The following is an 18,077-nucleotide window of genomic DNA, read 5'->3' on the forward strand; positions in this document are numbered from 1 at the left end:
TACATTTTCTTGCCTTCTACATACAGTGGCTCCAACCAGCATTTTATAATTAAATAGAGGGAGCGTTACGTGGGGAAAATCTTTTCAGAAAATTTCGTGTGGGCCACTAAAAGGTAATGACCGAGCATGAAATCATTCCACAGGGAAACCAGGGCAAAGTGGGATGGGAAGACTCACCCATCCTCGGCTTCGCTGTGGCCTGGCTTGTCTTGCGCTTGGGATAGGGGTGGGGGTGAGGGAAAGGGGGGGGCAGAACTGGATCCGTTGCAATGCTAGTTGCTGGTTGTCCTGGTTCCTGTAATGGAGGCCCGGCGGCTTCCAGGTGGGCAAGCAAGACTGGTTTCAACCTAGCCCCTGACGATGGCACGCCAGCCAGAAATCATCAAGACCCCACTGAAAGTATTAAAAGAGTAACACAACCAAAACCAAAGACAGGAAAACACACAAATGGGGAGCTGTGAGGAAAAAAGCAGCGTGGCCACAGTCTTACTTACCAGGCTCCGGTTAGAGGGAAATCACACGGGTCTAGGATTCAATTATGTTACCATCTTGGGAAGGTGGGAAGGGGCAAAGACTCCCCTTCTTCTCAACTACGAAAACAGCACACCCAGGCTGGATGATCACTCCCCCCACCACTGCCAAATTTTAGCACCCTAGGCCTACTCCAGCCTCTCCCATCTTTCTTCTCTATCTATCTCCATCACCACCCCTAACTGCCCCAAACAAGGAGTTTAACAGGGAGATAATCTCACCCAAGGCTTTCATTTCCACCGTAACACTTGTCCATTTCAGAAAGCAGAGGGAGCGAACTCGTTTCCAGAGTTTATTGCATTATACATGCGACCAGAACATGCACAGAAAGGACAGGTTGTTGTTGTACTTCTACCAAACCACAGATGCACCACAAGGGAAGGCTACAAGGCATAAGTCGTCAATATTCCATCTCACCAAGGACAATCGCTAAATTCATTTGAGAAAAGATACATTGTAATGTGCTTTTTTAGTCCCCCTCCCCCCAAAGCTTGTGGGTTTTCTTAATCTTTTTTAAATATATATGTAATTTAAGTACTTTTAAGTACTGGATGTATTCAAAAACGCCATGAGATCATGGACTAACCACACACACAGACCTTTTGTGTCAGGAAAAACATGAAAAAGTCACATTGCTGGATGGAATGAATGAACTGATGGATGCTGTACAGTTCCAATAAGTTAAGACCCAAATGAAAATGCGCAGTAATAGTTACCCTGCATTACGATGAAAAAAATAATAAATTACACGTGCTAGTTTTTTTAATATATATATATATATACTCATAGGGATTACAGATCACTTGCAGCACGAACAGAATGACCCCAAAGTCACATTCTAGCAGGAAACAAAACAAAACAAAACAAAAAACAAAAGAGCAATGAAGGTTTTGTTGCCGCCTTCCCAGTCCTCCAGCACTCGGCCCTGGAACGCGGTGCCCCCTCTCCGATCCTGGCCTCCGACGGGCCTGGGACCTAAGAGAAGGTGAGGTTGGCGGTCAGTTCTCGGATCCGGTTCTCTCGGCTCATCTTCTTGAGTTTCATTCGGCGGTTTTGAAACCAAATCTTGACCTGCCTGTCGGTGAGGTTAACGCTCTTACTGATCTCTAGGCGGCGCTCGCGGGTGAGGTACATATTGAACAAGAACTCTTTTTCTAATTCCAGCGTTTGGTGCTTAGTGTAAGGGCACCTCTTCTTTCTGCCACTCTTTGCAGTGAGCCAATTGCTGGTTGGAGTATCAGACTTGATTTCCTCTAACAAAATTAAAGGGAGAAGAAGAAAAAAAAATCAAGAATTTTTTTTTCTCAGGCTTTTCAAATGTACCCTTGGCCATGACCCTGCTGGCAGCCAGGCCGCTTTGGGAAATGCTGGTATTAAACATTACTCATATGAGGTGGGCCCTGGAAGGGATTTGTAATTGATGCCAGATTAGTTTAAATGCCCAAAATGACACGATGGGCGGGTACTCTTGCCCTAAGTGGTCAGGGTTCTCTCTCTTTCTGTCTCTTTCTCTCTCAACTTTCTGACCTGCACGGAACATTAGTACAATAGTAAACTTTCAGGATCTCCCCAGCAGCATTCTAAGTGGGCAGCTCATAACTGGGCTGGAGTGGAAAAAGCAAACCAGAGCCTGAACAAGACTACCAATCCCACTGCTGCCTCACATCCCCAAGTCTGCCACATCTTCCCCACTTTTCCTGCACAGGCGGGGAGCCCCACAACCAGGCTTATAGTGGCCCTTCTCTTTCAAAAGATAACCAAGGAACCGAGTACACCTTCTCCGACCTGCCTGGGCATTGTACTCCCCAGAATTTCTTGCATTCTCATTCCTTCTTGTCCCCACACAAAAGCATTCCCCCCAGAAATGTGGCTCCTTACTGTGGCCCACCTCTGGACACTGGGGGAGAGGCATAGGGGCAGGGTTCCTTCTCAAAAAAAGCCAGAGCCCCTGGCTCTTTGCCCCAGCCCGGCCCTAAGGCTGGCCCTGCCGGGGTGGGCCCTGCAGATTCCATCCTTCCCCCCCTTCAGCCTTTGCCCCTTTTGCAAATGGACTGCAAAGCTTGCGGCACTTTCCCCAGACAAAGCCAAGGTTACCTAACCCCGCAGAGGCTGGGAGCCCTCTTCCCCAGCCCAAGCGCCAACCAGCCCAGTCATTTCGTTCCCATTGCCGCCCCCAAGCTCGCAGGATGCGGGGTGCATACACTTGAACACGAACACGGTGCCTTGGACCACCTTAAAATCATCGTTGGGTGAAAGGCAAAGCTGGGACTGCAAATCTGAGCAGGAGAAAGGAGGTTCTGGGGCCGTGTTTACGAGCCGCAGGTCTCATTTGCCCTCTTTTGTTGCATTTCAGGTCTAGCTCAGGAAAAATAAACCCGGCAAGCCCTTCCTCTGCCCAGGCGCCATCAGCGTGGGGCCAGGACTAGCCAGGAGGGCCAGGGCAGCCGGGGAGAAGCGGGGACCATCTCGAGACTGAGACTGCCCCTCTAAAAGCCAGGAGGAGCAGCACCTGCCAGTCGGCCCCGCCTCAGCTGCCCGGGCTCGACGCTGGGCACCCAGGCGCTCCCTCTCTGCCGGTTCCCGGGCTGCACGCCCCGCTGGGGTGGCAACTTGCTCATACCGACCTTTGCTTTCCTTCTCCTGTACTTCGGGACTGGACACGGAGACCTCAGCCAGGCAGCTCCTTTCTTCCGGAAGGCCGCCCTTGGCCTCGGGGCTCTCCACCTGGGAGACTTTGGTGGGCTCCTGGCCGCTCACGGGCTCGTTCATCTTCTTTTCCATCTGCAGCTGGGCAGCCGAGAGCTGCGGCTTGGCCGCGCCGCGAGGGTTGAGCTGGAGCATGACTGTGGAGCTGCCTTCGGGGCTGTTATTGTACTCTTGGGTTTTCCCGGTGGCGTAGGTCTGACTCAGTCTAAAATATCCAGGGACAGGAACCTCGGGGTTCTCAACGGGACAGGACTCAGGGACCAGCCTCTGGTACGAAGGGACCTCAGCAGAAATGAGTTTGTTGCGCTTATCAGAATACATGCAGCAATTGGATTCTTCCTTAATGTTGGTGGTGAAGGAGCAAGTGGGGACTTGCTGTGTAACAGGTTGCTCTATTCGACAAGATCTGTTCGGGTCTGTCCAACTGTCTACTTGAGGTATATAAGGATGCACATTCATACCCATATTTTGGTGGTTCACTTCTCTTTTGGCCAGAGACGGGAGCAGTCCACAGGTTTGCATTCCATAGGTCCCCATGTCTGCGCTAGGTGGTGGCATGTACATGCTGGCGCTGCTCGAATAAAAACTGTCACTCCTGCAGGCACTGATCAAGGAATCTACTAAAAAAGTATTAGCAGCAGGAGAGCTGTTGGGAAAGGACATTTTGGGGAGGAATTTGAAGAAGAGAGATTGTGTCCTTTGTAGGCTGACATCTCTAGGAAAACATTCCCCGTGTAATTGTGGATGCCTCTGCCGACCACATGACAACCAAGCCAATGAGATTTGAAAATGGCCTTGAGCCGCAGCCTCCTCGCAGGTCACGTGCTCCGGAGCCCGGCCGGCCGGCCGCGTAAGCGCGGACAACAGCGACATCTACTACGCGCCCGCGATAGTGCGCGCTGCAGACAACCGGCCCGGCGCTCTCCGGCGCCCGCCGGCCTCCCCGGGGCTCGCTCCGCCGGCCGGCCCCGCTCGCGCCCCCCGCCCCGGCCTCCGGGCCCCGCTGGCGGAGGGAAAGGCTCGGCCAGAGGGGCGCCCGGGAGGGAAGCCGGGGCGCCGGGGCGCCAGCGCGCAGGAGCACTGCCCCGCGCACACCCGGGCGGACCGCGCCCGAGCGCCGGGGCGCGGGCGGGGCGGGGCGGGGGGGCCCGGTGGCTCACGCTCTCCCGGGCAGCCTGGGAAGGTGAGTCGGCTCCCCCGGGCCCGAGGCACCCCACCCCCGGGGGCCACACTGCAGGGCGCGCCCGCCAAGACGCGGCCAAGTTCCCGCGGGGAGCGGAGGCGGAGGGCGGCGAGGGCTCGGAGGCCAGGCAGCTGGCCAGCCCCGAGCCCCGGCCCCGAGCCCCGGGCGGCCCTGGCGCTGTCCGGTCCCGCCCTCGGCCCGAGGGGCTGCGGGATCCCGGCCCCTCCGCGCCCCGCCGGGGCTGCGAGCCTTCGGCCCTCGGAGGACCCACACCCCGACCTCTGCGGCCGGGCCGCTGGGAGCTTTCAGCCCGGAGACGATCCCTCGCCAGCAGCTGGCTGTCCTCGAAAGCGTCCCTCCGGTTCACAGCGGGAGAACCACCTCGAGGTTTCCCTCCCTACACACCCTGATAATAATGAGCAGAGAGGAAGGAAGGAAGAGAAAAAAGATTGTTTTTCAAAGAGAGGGGAAAAGTCTCGCCCTCGGACTCCAGAAGTTTTAGAAAACTGACTGGGCCGAGTAGGAGAGAGAGAGAGAGAGAGAGATGCAAAGGTGTCATTTGGTTCTTCTGCAAAAAAAAAAAAAAAAAAAATGTTTTCCTTTTATGGATTTTGTAAAAGCATTGGTTTCTGACAAGTGCAAGGTACAAAAGGTTGTGGAATTTATTAATACATATTAAGAAGAATCAGGGCGATCAATAAAATTCTCATCTACATTCTTGGGCTACTTGGTAATTTTCTTGCTTCTGAAGGTTTTTAAAGAGTTATACCCGCTGTTGCCACACACGGGAAGATATTTTATTAACAAATCAATCGAGACTTTGTAAAGGATAAGATTAATAGTTAAGATTTAGCATAATGGCGTTCGCTTTATGAATTATTGAAAATTATACTATTGATTTTTCCCCTTCGCTACCAACCAAGAAGGTCAATTTTTGTTTTAACACAAATCGTCAAATAGTAAAAGCTATACTTTTGTCAGGAGTTGAGTTTTATAGTTTTGGACAATTCCTAAAATTATTTGACACTGGTTTGCTTGGGTGAGGGGAGGGAGGAAAAAAAAAAAAGGAATTGGGAGATTCTTGGTCCTCTGTTTCCTTTGGTGACGGAAAGTTCTATAAAGAGGATTTGGTCTGGGGTTGTGGTCGAGCTCATTAAAGAACAACCACCATCACCACCATGGAAACTCAGAGTTTTATGAGAAACTTCTCCAACAACTTCCTTTCTTGTTCTCTGGTTGCAGGCGGGTGAGCCGCCCTTCGGAAGCCCCGGCCTCGGGGCAGCAGCGGGGAGCTTTAACCTTGATTTCCAAAGGCTTGCCCGGGTTGAGGGGCCGGGCCAGGGCACGGGAGCCATCCCCGGGCTTCCCAGATCCCCTTCCCTGCACCCGAGAGACGAAGGGGGCCCCAGAAACCCTGATCGTGAACCAGTTCTCTGTCCGGGAAGGCGTCTGGGCTCTCTTCTCCCCACACTCGCCCTGTCATGGGCTGGCCTTGGATTTCAGGCCCAGGGACTGAACTTGTGGGCAAATTGGGTTTCCGCCTCAGCAGAACATTTCTTTGGAGCCCGATGCTCATTAAAGCGCCTCGGCATTCTGCGGGGGAACCAGGAGCCTGCTCACTCCTTCACAAAAACCTTTTCCAACAAACCCTCTGTCCCCCCTCCCTAAAAGGACTCTCCCCTGGCCTGGTGGAAACAGGCGCTGAACATTATTTTCGGCCTTGGGACCACTTTGCCTGTCGCCTCGAAGTGCCCTCGCCCAAACAATAACCCCTTTTAAAAAACTCCGCGGTGGCAATGAGACAGACCTTTTAAACCTTTACGCAGCTGTTCAAATACAACATCATTGTCAGGTTAAAAGCCTGGCGCCTCTAGCTGCAGCGGCTGCGGGATGCCGGCCGGCGAAGCCCGAGGTTTAAACATTACCTTTCCGTAGGGGTGACTGTTTTTAAGCTTGAAGATGGGGTGGGGGGGTGGGGCGCGGGTGAGGAAGGCAGGAAAAAAAAAAAAACACAACTTTTGCCTCTGGTCTGCTACGGTCCTGTTCAAAGCTAACAGCTACTGATCAGCACCCCAAAAATAGTTTTATCAGAAGGTGGAGATCACGATCCCGGCCCCAGTTAAGCGTGCCCAGGGCTGGACAAAGTGCCCGCTGCACACGCTCTCGGCAGGCGCCCTGACGCCAGCCTGGCGCTCCAGGACGGTCGTCCCTCTGCATCTCAGCCAGGGGAGCTGCCTGGAACTCGGCTGTCCAATTCTCCCTATCCCACTCGTGAGGCAGGACTGTTCAATCTAATCGGGAATTTTATGCCCATCAAAAGCCCTTTCATAATCTTTATTTATACATGAAGAAAACATTCAGGCTAAAACCCAGCCATTCCTCGCGGAGCGGGTAGGTCTGCGGTGAGCCAGTACAAGCAGGATCTGCCTTCCGAATTTGGGGGCCTTTCTGTTTCAACTCTCAGTGGCTTCAGGCTCTCAGTCACCCCCACATTAGATCTGGCTTGAAGTGGGTCTTCTTCATTCACAGAAAATATGTGTATTGCCTATAATTTTGAATCTATTATCACTAAATTCTATTTTATTCTTTCTCAAATATCTGCCTTCAGACCAGTTCCCTGAGGCCAGAGACTCCAATATTTCAGAGAAATTTTATAATAAAAATGGAGCAAAATAGAAATAATACAAGAGAATGATGTAGACCTGGGAGGATGGAAAGTTTGGCTGAGACTCTAAGGCTAGGATGAAGCAAATGGAATGAAAAGGCAGTGCCTTCCAAGGCCAGCCTGTATTTTGCTTACGAGTATTTAATGTAGCTGCATAGCTGCTGTTTTCGATCATCTTTAGATCAGTTGGAGCAGTTACCATTAATAATAAATCAATATTGCACTATAAAGGAGATGAATATCCATATTTGTACCAAGACCTCCTTCTCCCTGGCACAGCTCTTTTCCGAGAAAAAATTAATAGGGTCGCCTTAGTAAGAAATTAGCATTTGTAATCAAGAAGTGGCCTGCATCTGTGCTCCTCTGTCACCAGGAGGAACAGTGACCCTGGGCCTGAGTAGACCTGAGGACTCCTAGGTTTGCCCTGAATTTGGGCCCTTAGTGGTCTCAGGGCTGTGCCATTCTTTGGGGGCAGAGTGGATGGGGACGAATTTTAAAGGCTGCTTCCCCAGGGAGCCCCTCCAGGTTGCACTGTGCACCTTCCAGCCAATGTGAAAAGAAATCAAGGGGGCAGATGGGCAGGCTGTGGAAGCCACCACCAACCCAGTGAAGAGTCTGTGGGGACGGTGCAAAAGGGCTGGCTGCTGGGGAGCCTTTTTCAGTTACAGACACAAAAGACTCCTACTTGGCGCACTTTCCCTCCACCTCAGGATCTGAGACCTTGATGACTCCAGAGACATGGCCTCGCTCCTTGAGCCCCACCGGCTCTGAGCAATCAGGAGGGGTCGGGTCTGCAGCCCCCCAAGTCCTGGTCCGATGCTCTGTCCTTTCTCAGGCCCATCTTGGGCGCTGCTGGCAGGAGAGGAACCGCAGACTGCTGAGCACCCGTTGTCTGAGGAAGGCTGCCAGCCAAGGCCAAGGGGCCCTCAGAGGCCACACGCGCCCGCCCCTGCTGGACCCGCCCGAAGAGGAGCACAACGACATCTGGGGAGGAGGGCTCTCTCCCCACCTGGCCTGAGACCCAGGTTAGGCTCTGAGAAATGTCGCTTCACGGCAGCCAAGCAGGACCCGCGGTCAGACAGGCGGGAGCCACGGGGGCCTGTGGGGAACACCTATGCCTCTGGCTGGCGCCTCACTGGGGGGCTCATGGCGCCCCAGCCTCCACTGACGCCGATGCCAGCTCCCAGGGGTGGGCTCAGGGCCTTTGGTGCGGGGTTTGGAGAAAGGCGACAGAGGCGGCAGAGCCGAGGAGGCCAGCATCTGGGGGTTGCCGGCGCTTCACGATGAACTTCAGGCCAGAAGGGACGGCCACCCTCCCTTAGAACAGCCCGCGTCCTGGAGCCCTCCCCCCTGGAGCCTCTCTTTTGGACGGAGGATGGTGACACGGGCCCTCCCCAAAGTCCGGGGCTGTGCGGAAGGGGCGTGGGGGGCCCGCAGGGCGTGCAGCGAGAAGGCTGCTGCCAAGAGCTGGGGCCCAAATCACATTCTGTGCTCCAGTCCCGCAGGCGGCCGCGCAGAGCGGCCGGGCTCCTGTCAAATGCAAAGCTCCGTGGCTTCAAATGCAAACCCCTTTCTAAGCCGCTTTGCCTCGCAGTCCAAACGCTCCCGGGCCGGCCTGCGGCTTCCCGCGGCCGCGCCAGCCCAGCCGGGCCCAGACACCCCAGCTCAGGGTTCCGCCGGCGCCTCTCGCTGCCGGTACCCCCGGGTGCCAGGCATGGCCGGGGCGGGGGGCACCCCCTGGCCCACAACGACCCCCTCGGGCCCGACGCGTCTCATTTTCCCTGAGACCACACCAAGCTAAGTTGCCGGCGCCCCGATCTGTCTTAAACAAAAGCCTTTTAATCATCCCCGGCGGTCGGTCGGTACAAGGCGGACCCTGCTTTTGGGGAGGAGCTGGTCCTACCCTCATATCGTTCTCCATACTCAAACCAACAAGAACATTAATTTCCCTCATTGAATCAACTCGCAGTGGCATGACCAATTTCGAAATGTACCTATTCGTCTTTAAAAAAAATCTCTCCTTGACACCACCAGGCTATGGCAAGGTATTCTTTGCAACAGCGTTATCTTGGAGGGGACAACGATTGGGTGATTGTCTGTTTCAGGAATCCGGGTAGCTCCCTTTTCTCTGTCTATACACAAGTTCGCACACCTCGTGGTTGCTTAGAACAAACAAACAGCAAACAAATACTTAGTGGCCGCCTGTTACTAACGGGCTGAGATTGCCTATTAGAATCACTATTGGAAAGATAGGGTACCGCGGCCTCTGCGCCAGACGCGGCTTCTGGAACGTGAGCACGCCCCCGTGTGGCTCTCCAAGGCCATGCAAACGGGAAATGGTATCTCTTGGTTCGGCTTCCCCAAGGTGGTGGACACACAAGCTTGCTACATTTAGACGCAGTTAAAAAAAAAAAAAAAAAAAAAAAGATAGATGGAGAGAGAAAGAAATAAAGCAGTTTTAAGCTCCTGCAACGATCATACTACTAGGGCATTGACATTTTAACGGACGCCCAGAATTCCACACAAAGGAATCCCCTTCCGAACGAAATTATTCGATTGTAGGCTTTGTTTCTCTTGCCATGTTCACCAAAGGTTGAGGGACACTTTGGAAAACAATATAAATATTTTCAGTTTTGTAAAAGGAATATTTTCATATTCAAAGAAAGTTCGGTAATTTATCTGACGGGGTAACATTTTTTTTTTTCAAATATAGCGAAGCTGTAAATCTGACTAGAGCTTCCTCTTTCAAATGCCTGCTTTTAAAGCCGTGGTTTTTCATTAGAGCAAAGGGGATTGCTATCTATGACCCCCTCCTCCAAAAAAAAAAATCCACCTCAGTATATATACCATCTGTATTTAAAAAAAAAAAAAAAACATGCTGGTAGACACTTAAATCTAACCAGTATTTTAAAAAGAAGTCAAGTGCTATTGAATTACACAAATGTTTGAAGGGAAATTAAGGTTATTGATCCTGAAATTAAGGCATTTGCTTAGATTTATGGTGAGCCCCTGATATGATGCTGTGTGGTCATAAATGTATGTGGGGGTCTGGAGGTGTGTAAGCATGTGTGTGTGAGAGTGGGTGGCGGCTGAATATCACAGAAGAACCTTAAGGCGCCTAATTATTCAGAAAGGTTAAAGGTGATGACCTTGACATTTTGGAAGTTCAAAGGCATACACTTATGCACTTATGTTTTTCCTCCCCCCCCCCCAAACTTTGGTAATTAAAAAAATTTTGCATTTGGAAATGCATACCTCCTCTGCAGATGCTTGGAGTACTGTACATCTTATGGATTTTTTTTTATTTATTTTTTTTACTTTGGGCTTAGAAGAGGTTAAGAGTCACGATTCACTTTACTTTTTTCAGAGGGAGAGATGCTTTTCTCACTCCTACAGTTTATTGCACATTGCGGAAATCTCTTTTGGGCCCACCAGAAGGTGTATAATATAACCCAATTAAGCTGTTTAGAACTTTGGCTTTTATGGTGTTGTCTAGACAGTTCAAGGTTTTGTAAACAGCCTGGCCTGGCCCTGCAACATAAAGTGCAGTTCAGCCCCCACCACATTCTTTAACTTGAAGCGATAAATGCAGTGAGAAGTGGGTCTGCAGCCTCAGGCCCTATTCCAGGGAGGGGTCTTCCCTTCTCTGCCGTATGCCTGCTGTGACACTAGCAAGGATCCCTCTCCCCACTGGTAACTTCCTTTTTAGCAAACCATTATTTTCCATGAAGGTTTCTAATTTTGGTTGCTTTTTTTTTTTTTTTTTTTTAAGGGACCCTGGCTCCTTGACATCTTGTTAGGAGTAAATTTGGATTTTCTAACAATTTTTTAAAAATGGTTTTTGTCTTTTCAGAAATTCCAAGTTCACTACACTGGGAATGGGAGGAAGAGACTTCCTTCTTAAGGTTCCTGCTGCCCCAGCCTGATTGCCTGGAGAAAGCAGCCCCAGAATGGCTGGGTTAGATCCTCAGTTCAGAAATTCATCCCTGAAGTGATTTTTAACAAATCAGTGTAGCCTAGAGAGGGTGGGAGAGAGCTACTCTCATTTCAGCAGGATTAAAGAGCATTTCACTTGATTTTCAGTTGCATATGGGAGAAGGTTCTGACCACTAAAATACCCTAATCAGACACTAAACTTCTTTAAAGAGGAAAAAAATCATATAGTGTGTTCAAGCTGTAACCTCCATTTTACTAGAAACCATTTATTCACACAAAACACAGTGACTTATGCCTTGATACGACAGACCAAAGATACATTTCCCAGAGTTTAAATAATCTGCATTCACCAAGGGGGATGGCCGGGTCCCTTAAACTCAGAACAAAAACAAGTGCCTTCCAGCCCAGCGGCCTAACTCTCTACAGATCCCACAGCGTCCCCACGGGGACTCGGAGGGAGGGAGCGAGAACAACAGCACATTGGCGGTAAAATTGTAAAGGGACGTTTGCATTTACCATTTTCCCCTTATTAGGATCCATTCGGCCAAGTCCCCGGCCTCGTCGGCAGGCAGCAGTGGTCGCTGGGAGGTCCCGAGTTGACCGTGGGAAGGAATCGTGGAGTTCCACAGAGAAGAGGCGTCATTAAACCCAAGGACATTGGGCCTGCCGAGGGCAGGCTGGTGGGGAGGTGGGTGGGTGAGTGGGGCTCTGGGAGAGGGGTGCTTCCTGGAGCTCTCAAAATAAGGGGTTTCCAGTGAAATACTGCAGACGGTCTCTGTTCAGTTTCTTTTCTTTCATTCTACGATTCTGGAACCAGATTTTGACTTGCCGGTCAGTGAGGTTGAGCATCCGAGAGAGTTGGAGTCTTTTCTCTTTGTTTATGTACACGTTAAAGAAAAACTCGCGTTCCAGTTCGCGGATCTGGTACTTGGTGTAGGGACAGCGCTTTTTCCGGGACCGCTGGGGGGCCACTGCAAGGCAAAGAGACCAAGAGGTGAGAGAGGCGGCTGACTGCCCACCCCCGGCCGCCTGCCCGCCGGCCCAGGCCCGCGCGAGGGCCAGGCCTCGGCCCCGTTGGGGACGTCCCCTGCCGCCACTGAAAGGCCCTGCCTGCGTCGTGGGGGATGATATATGGGCGGGCACAGGAGAGAGTGCGGGCGTGGACGTGTGTTCACGCCAGGACACACACACACACACACACACACACACACACCGTGTCACGGAGGTGGAGAAGCAGAGGGCGAGGCCGGCTCTGAGTTGGAACCCGAAGGGAGAGAAACCCGAGCGCGCCCAGGCATCTGCTCTACTCCAACCAGCAGCGCGCGTCAGCCAGAGGCTTGGATAAAGTCCAGTTCAAGGATCTCCCCACCCCACCCCCCCTTAAAAGCAGGAGGCTCGAGTGTCCACACTCACAAAGTGGCTTGAAATCTGCCCCCACCGCACTCCAAGCTCTCCAGAACCACCCCCCCCCCAAACTGGGGAAAAGCTCTCTCCGGCGATTAACGTCCCCTTCGAAGTCTACCTTAAGCCCACCTAAATTGGTTTCCTATCGTAAACACACTTTACAACGGCCCGGGAAATCTTATAGGATGTATAAACCCCTTCGAACGCTTATAAAGTAGCACATAAAACGGCGCAAGCAGAGGGAGGCCCCCGCCGCCCCCCCGCGCCCGCGGCCCCCGGCCCCGCCGCCCACCCCGCGCCGGGTGCCTACCTGCGCCGCCGCTCTTCTCAGCCCCCGCCTCCCCCGGGGGCCCCTCGCCGTCGCCGCCGCCGCCGCCGCCTTCTGCCGCCCCCTTGGGCTCCGAGCCGGGGGGCGCCTTGGCGCAGGGGCTTCCCCCGCCGCCGCCAGCCCCCGTCTTGGGGTCGCCCTTGTCGGCAGCGCCCTCGGGCTGCGGCGGCGCGGGAGGCGGAGGGGGCTGCGGCCCGGCGAACGGGGGCCCGGGAGCAGCCTCGTAGAACTGGTCGAAGCCCTGCGGCAGGATGCCGTTCCGGCCCACGGCGCTGTAGAAGTTGGAGGCGGCGCCCGCGGGGCCGTGCGGCGGCCCGGGCGCGGCGCACACCGGCTCGGGCGCCTTGAAGAGCACGTCCGGCCGGCGGCCCGCGGGAGGCAGCAGCTCGCGCTGCATGGCCGCCTCCTCGGCCGCCGCCGCCGCCGCCGCCGCCGCCGCGGCCGCCGCGTAGTAGGGAGCGTAGCCCCCGGCGCCGCCGCCGCCGCCCCCGCCGGGGCCGCCCCCGCCGCCGCCGCCCCCCGCGCCGCCGCCGCCGCCGCCGCGGTACGGCCACTTGGCGCGCTCCAGGCCGTAGTCGCGGAAGGCCACTTCGCGCACGGGCTGGACGTGCGGCGCCAGGTTGGAAGAGTAGGGGAAAGTCATCTGGCAGGACGACGGCTGCGACAGGAACGACGGCTTGCTGGCGAAGTCCGACGGGGCCACATAGTAGGCGCAGCCCGGCAGGTACATGCTGGCTGCGCTCGGGCCGCACTCATCAAAGTCGTTCATGGCTCCGCGGCGTGCGCGCCGGCGAGCCCCGGGCCGCTCCCCGCGCCGCCAACCTGAGCCATCGATTGCACAAGAGGCTTGGGCCAGGATCAACTAAGCAAAAATCCCCACCGGGCGCTGACGTGCAATTCATCTTGATTGATTCTGGTGGTAATTATGTCACGTGACGCCATGGAGAGAAATGTCCTTATATCTATATCAGCTCTCGCCAACACGCCCCGGGACGGCTCCTGGCGCCGAGACGCGCGCGCGCTGGGGGCGGACCGGTCTCCCTCTCCAGCCGGCGCTCCCCGGGCGCCCCCTGACCGGGCTGAGCCGCAGGCCGGTCACCTGTGCGCCGCCGGCGGCCGCCACTGCTGGGTGCATCTGCCACCGCCCGGCTGGGCCGCCCGCCCGCGCCCGCCCGCCCGCGCCGCTTTAAGTACGCGGACCGAGGCCGGCGGGGAGGAGGAGGGAGGGGGAGGAAGGGGGAGGAAGGGGGAAGGGAAAGAAGCGGAGAGCAGAGGGGGGAGCCCCAGCCCGGGGCATAGGGGACTAGGTGTGAGGTTGTGAGGTTCCCACCCCCACACCCCTTCCTGCAGCCGCTCCCTCCCCCGCGACGCCGCCACCCTCTGCAGCTCGCCGGTCAGGAGCTTGTTGCTTCTTGTTCAAGGGGCGTAATTGCGCCTCTCTCGGGGCGCACGGAGCCCTGATTTACATATTTCTTAGCCCTGCGCCTTCAGCGCAGAATAACTTGGTTCCCTCCACTCCTGACCCCCGGAGCGCGAGTGCCAGCCTCGAAAAACCCCACGCCAAAACCATGCCAGGAGCTCACCCAGGCCAGGGCCTCGGTGCCCAGTCGGACCTTTCGCCCTCTCTCCTCCTCTCTCTGTTCCCGTCTCTTTTTCTCCTTCCCTCCTTTCCATTCAGTCTTCTCGCTTCTTTCTCGCCCGTCCTCTCTTCTCCCGCTCCCTTCTCGCGTTCCCTCCAGCCTTCTTCCTTCCTCTTCCTTTCCTCTGCCTATCTGTCCCCTGATGCTCTCTCTTCCTCTCCCCTAGCTGTGTGCCACCACCCCTGTCCCCTCTCTGCCTTTCCTCTCCCAAAGCTAAAGCAAGGAGGAAGTTCAGACCTCGGAGACGCCCGGTGGCCCTTCTAGAAGCTGGGGGGTCTGGTGAACAAAAGGATCCGGAGTCCTCCTACTCTAAAGGTGCCTGGCCTCCCACTCCCCAGCAGCCCCAGACCAACTGTGGGCGCCTCCACCCTCCTCACCCTCTCTGCTTTTTGGCCTGGACCGGGACCAGCCCGCCTCACAACCAGCCCCTTCCCTGCGTCGGAGACCCGCCAAGGCCTAGGCATCCACGCCGCCGGCTCTCCCCTAGGCTCCTGCGGTGCCCTTGAGCCCGCATGGTCACTTCGGGGGTGGGGGGGAGCCCCCGGGAGGTCCGCTGGCCCTGGGGAGGGGGCGGAGTGCTCTCAGCAGCTCTTTCCTCCTGGCTTGAGCCTCTCTGCAGCACTTGGCCCTGAGAACCCCCCATCCATGTGCCCCAAGGCCTCGCTTTCCTCCAAGGCCGCCGTCTCCCTCTTTCCTAGCCCTGGGGGCCAGGCGAGGCCTGGACTCCCGCCTGCAGGAGAGCCGGCGCTTTCCAAAGGTAAAATCAGTCTCTCGGAAGGAAGCTCCCCAAACCCGAATCCCAGAACCGAGGTCAGGAAGTCGGCCCTCTCCCCAAGATTCCTCTGCCCAGGCAATCCCCGCACTGGGTTCTGGGCCTCAGCCCTACGGCCAGGGTAGGTGGTGCGGGCTGTGAAGCTGGTTCCCTCCCTGGCCCGCCGCCGCAGTGCCCGTGTGGCCAGCTCTGCCCACCGAGCCGACAGACAGAGAAAAGGCGGGTGATCCGAGCTCATATCTATTTTCTGGCCGCTGTCCCCCCCCTTCTCTTTCTCTCCTCCCTCCTGTTCTCCCTCCCACTCTTCCTCCGCCCCCCTCCCACCTCTGCTTTGCTCGGAACACTGCGCAAACAGGTCCGTGGCGAGTGGAGGCCCAGGAGGCTCCCCCGCCCCAGAACTGCCCATCGTTTCGCGCACCCTCCTCCCAGCTGGCACCCTCGCCCAGATCCCCGCTCGCCCCTTTCTCCTCCGAGCAGACCGCCCGCGCACTTATCTGCCTCCCATCTCCATCGCCCGCCCCAGCCTCTCCCTTTCGGGCTCGTGGTCGACGCCCCTGGATCTGTCTCCTAAAATGGCTCCCCGGACACTGCACACTGGCCCTGCGGCAGCTCAGGACCCAGGGCAGCGGCAGCCCCCCCCCCCCCCAGGCGGGTCTTTACGTGTCTGGGAGTGCGCGTAATTCTCGCACCTTCTCTCTGCACGGGGTGGGGCGCAGGCAGCCCGCTGCCCCCAAAGCGGAGCCTGCTGACCGCTGGAGAGGGAAATGGGGAGGACGGCACCATTCAAGTTCAACGACATGGCGATGGCGGCTCAGGCTGGAGCCGCGCTTTGGCGGGGGAGGGCGCGCCATCTGCAGCGGCGCGCGGGTGCACCCGGGAAGGGGCCGCCGACCCCTCTCGGCTCCGCGGCGCGGGCGCCCGCCCCCACGCCCCACCTGGGGCTTTCATTCCGGGCCCAGCCGGCTTCGGCCTTCGGCCCCCAGCTCCCTCCTCGACCGTCACCCCCAAACCTAAGGAAAAGCGCAGCCCCCCGCCCCGCGCGCCCCGCGAGGACCTACCGTGGAGCCTCCGGCGTTGTGGCCTGGTCCTTGCCCGCGCGGCCCCCACTCGAAGCGTGCGGAGCGCATCCGACCCTCCGGCACATCCAGCTGCTCCGCGAGCGCTCGCTTTCCGCGCAGCGCCCAGACGCGATGCGGTAATTTTGAGCCACCCAAGATAAGACACTAACTTGACCTTAACTTTGTCAGGGCGCCCCTGGTATCTGGAGAACGTGAACAGACACTGTCTGGCAGCTCTCGTAAAAGCTGACTGGGGAAGGGATTCTGAGTCATTTCATTTATTGCCACTACAGTTCTGCAAGAAGGCTTTTCCTCCCTGCCAAACTTTAATTATTTATGCTCTTTTAGGAAACGAAAGAAGAGGAGAAACGCGAGGGAAAACACCCAGAGCCAGTCCCTTCCCTGCAGAGCCTTCGGAATGGGCTCCCTAAGTCAAGTGACTGGAGAACAAAAATGTGGGGAGATCACCTTTGTCCAAGGACGGTCGGACAGGCGCGGTGCCCCCCCCTCCTCCCGAGGGGGGGGTGATTGCAGCTGGGAGAGGCGGGGTGAAGAGGCACCCCCCCCTCCCGCAGACATGAATATTTACAACGGTTCCGGATTTCTCCTCCACCCGCCGGCCTCCCGGAAGCCTCCCCAGCCCGCCTCCCTCGGGGAGAGCCCCCAGGCCTTAAGAGTCCCCCGGTCGGCCCTCTGAGCTTGCAGCTGGTTGAATGCCAGCCGAAGCCATTTTTTCTCGTTTAAAACCCTTCTTCTTGGTCAAGAGGCCTGCCTGGACTGCAGCATTTCGGAGGACGCATTTGTCTTTGTGCGAGGGAATGTTGAGCACTCAGATTTCAGCATCATTTCTCTCCGCGTTTGTTTCTTAGGAATTTCGCCGTGGTTCCAAATCCCTGCCAGGACCTTGGCTAGGAAAGGAGAGAGGACACCACCGCCTTTGTATTTGTGCAGATCAGTAAAGGGGACAAATTTGAAAAAACACTGCTGAAGCCCCAACGGACAACCGAGATTTTGCACTTAGAATAATTTCAATCTCTTTGGGGAGTGGTCTCCATGAATTTCTCCTCCCACCCCACATCCCAGGCTAAAGAGAAAAAATGTGATGATTTAATGGCATACATTGGAAAGAATCGGTCTCTCTCTGTTATCCCAGGGCCTGCGTCTAAGTCCGGTTTCCTAGTCCTTTACCCAGCCCTCTGGACCTATAGTCTGCGTGTGGCCTCCGCCTTTGTTCTGCTGTTTTGGGGGAGAGACCCAGCTCCAGGTACCAATACCTCTCTGAGCCCCATCAGGTGAGAAAACATTTCTGAAGATAGGGCCTCTGCAGCCTCTTGCTTCTTCCCCCACCCCACCCCACCCCACCCCACCCTGCCCCCCACCGTTATATTTTTCTTAAAAGAACTGTTTAAAAAACATTTTAAAAAATACACATCAAAATGTATTTCAGGAAAGGGGAGTTGGAACCCATGAATACTTGGTATTAGAGATTTAATGGTTTTGCTAATTCTTCCACTTGCTAAAAGCCAGCAATTGTCTAGTTCCCATTTCAAAGCTAGCTGAAATTGAGATCTGCAAGAGGATGGTGAATACTGAGCAGGTTTTAACTTTCCCAGCCTCAGCTAGAGGCTCCTAAGGCCTGTGGGGTGCAGAGGGCACATTTCCCAAGGAAGCCTACTGGGCTCCAGGCAGAGATGTCAGTATGGAGGATTTCCAGCGGGCACAGCCTGTTCTAAAGAAGCCTGACCAGGGAGACGTGTTTTGTATTGAAATCTGAGGAGCCTCATATCTTGACAGCAGCCTCCCACCCCCAACAGCAAGCCTTAAAGTTTGAGAATTTAGGCAAAATACAGAAGC

General features: G+C 55.5%; 2 protein-coding genes across 4 annotated transcripts; both read right to left on the bottom strand.

The window, feature by feature from the left end:
• Positions 1–810: 810 nt before the first annotated feature.
• Positions 811–4,093, bottom strand: HOXD10 (homeobox D10). Its single transcript, XM_072810916.1, has 2 exons — positions 3,156–4,093; positions 811–1,784 (listed from the first exon to the last, which is right to left on the bottom strand). Exons 1-2 carry the CDS (start codon positions 3,898–3,900, stop codon positions 1,507–1,509), a joined length of 1,023 nt encoding a protein of 340 aa, XP_072667017.1. The 5' UTR covers positions 3,901–4,093; the 3' UTR covers positions 811–1,506.
• HOXD11 (homeobox D11) lies at positions 1,648–17,041 on the bottom strand. 3 transcript variants are annotated; one of them, XR_012023698.1, is made up of 3 exons: positions 12,736–13,789; positions 11,538–11,992; positions 1,648–1,784 (listed from the first exon to the last, which is right to left on the bottom strand). XR_012023698.1 is itself a non-coding variant. In XM_072810917.1 (2 exons), the coding sequence occupies exons 1-2, from the start codon at positions 13,520–13,522 to the stop codon at positions 11,757–11,759; spliced, it is 1,023 nt and encodes a 340-aa protein (XP_072667018.1). In that variant the 5' UTR covers positions 13,523–13,789; the 3' UTR covers positions 9,369–11,756. The 3 variants fall into 3 exon arrangements, 1 of the variants encoding a protein (XP_072667018.1); XM_072810917.1 differs by lacking the exon at positions 1,648–1,784 and having other exon boundaries at positions 9,369–11,992; XR_012023699.1 differs by lacking the exons at positions 1,648–1,784; positions 12,736–13,789 and adding an exon at positions 16,224–17,041 and having other exon boundaries at positions 11,853–11,992.
• Between the last annotated feature and the right edge of the window lie 1,036 nt (positions 17,042–18,077).

The sequence above is a fragment of the Canis lupus genome, chromosome 34, assembly GCF_048164855.1.
Source record: "Canis lupus baileyi chromosome 34, mCanLup2.hap1, whole genome shotgun sequence".
Lineage (NCBI taxonomy): Eukaryota > Metazoa > Chordata > Mammalia > Carnivora > Canidae > Canis > Canis lupus.

Coding starts and splice junctions, on each gene's coding strand:
- HOXD11 (XM_072810917.1), bottom strand. CDS start 13,522: ATGAACGACTTTGATGAGTGCGGCCCGAGCGCAGCCAGCATGTACCTG. Junction 11,993..12,735: donor TGAGAAGAGCGGCGGCGCAG/GTAGGCACCCGG, acceptor TTTGCCTTGCAG/TGGCCCCCCAGCGGTCCCGG.
- HOXD10 (XM_072810916.1), bottom strand. CDS start 3,900: ATGTCCTTTCCCAACAGCTCTCCTGCTGCTAATACTTTTTTAGTAGAT. Junction 1,785..3,155: donor ACAGGAGAAGGAAAGCAAAG/GTCGGTATGAGC, acceptor TAATTTTGTTAG/AGGAAATCAAGTCTGATACT.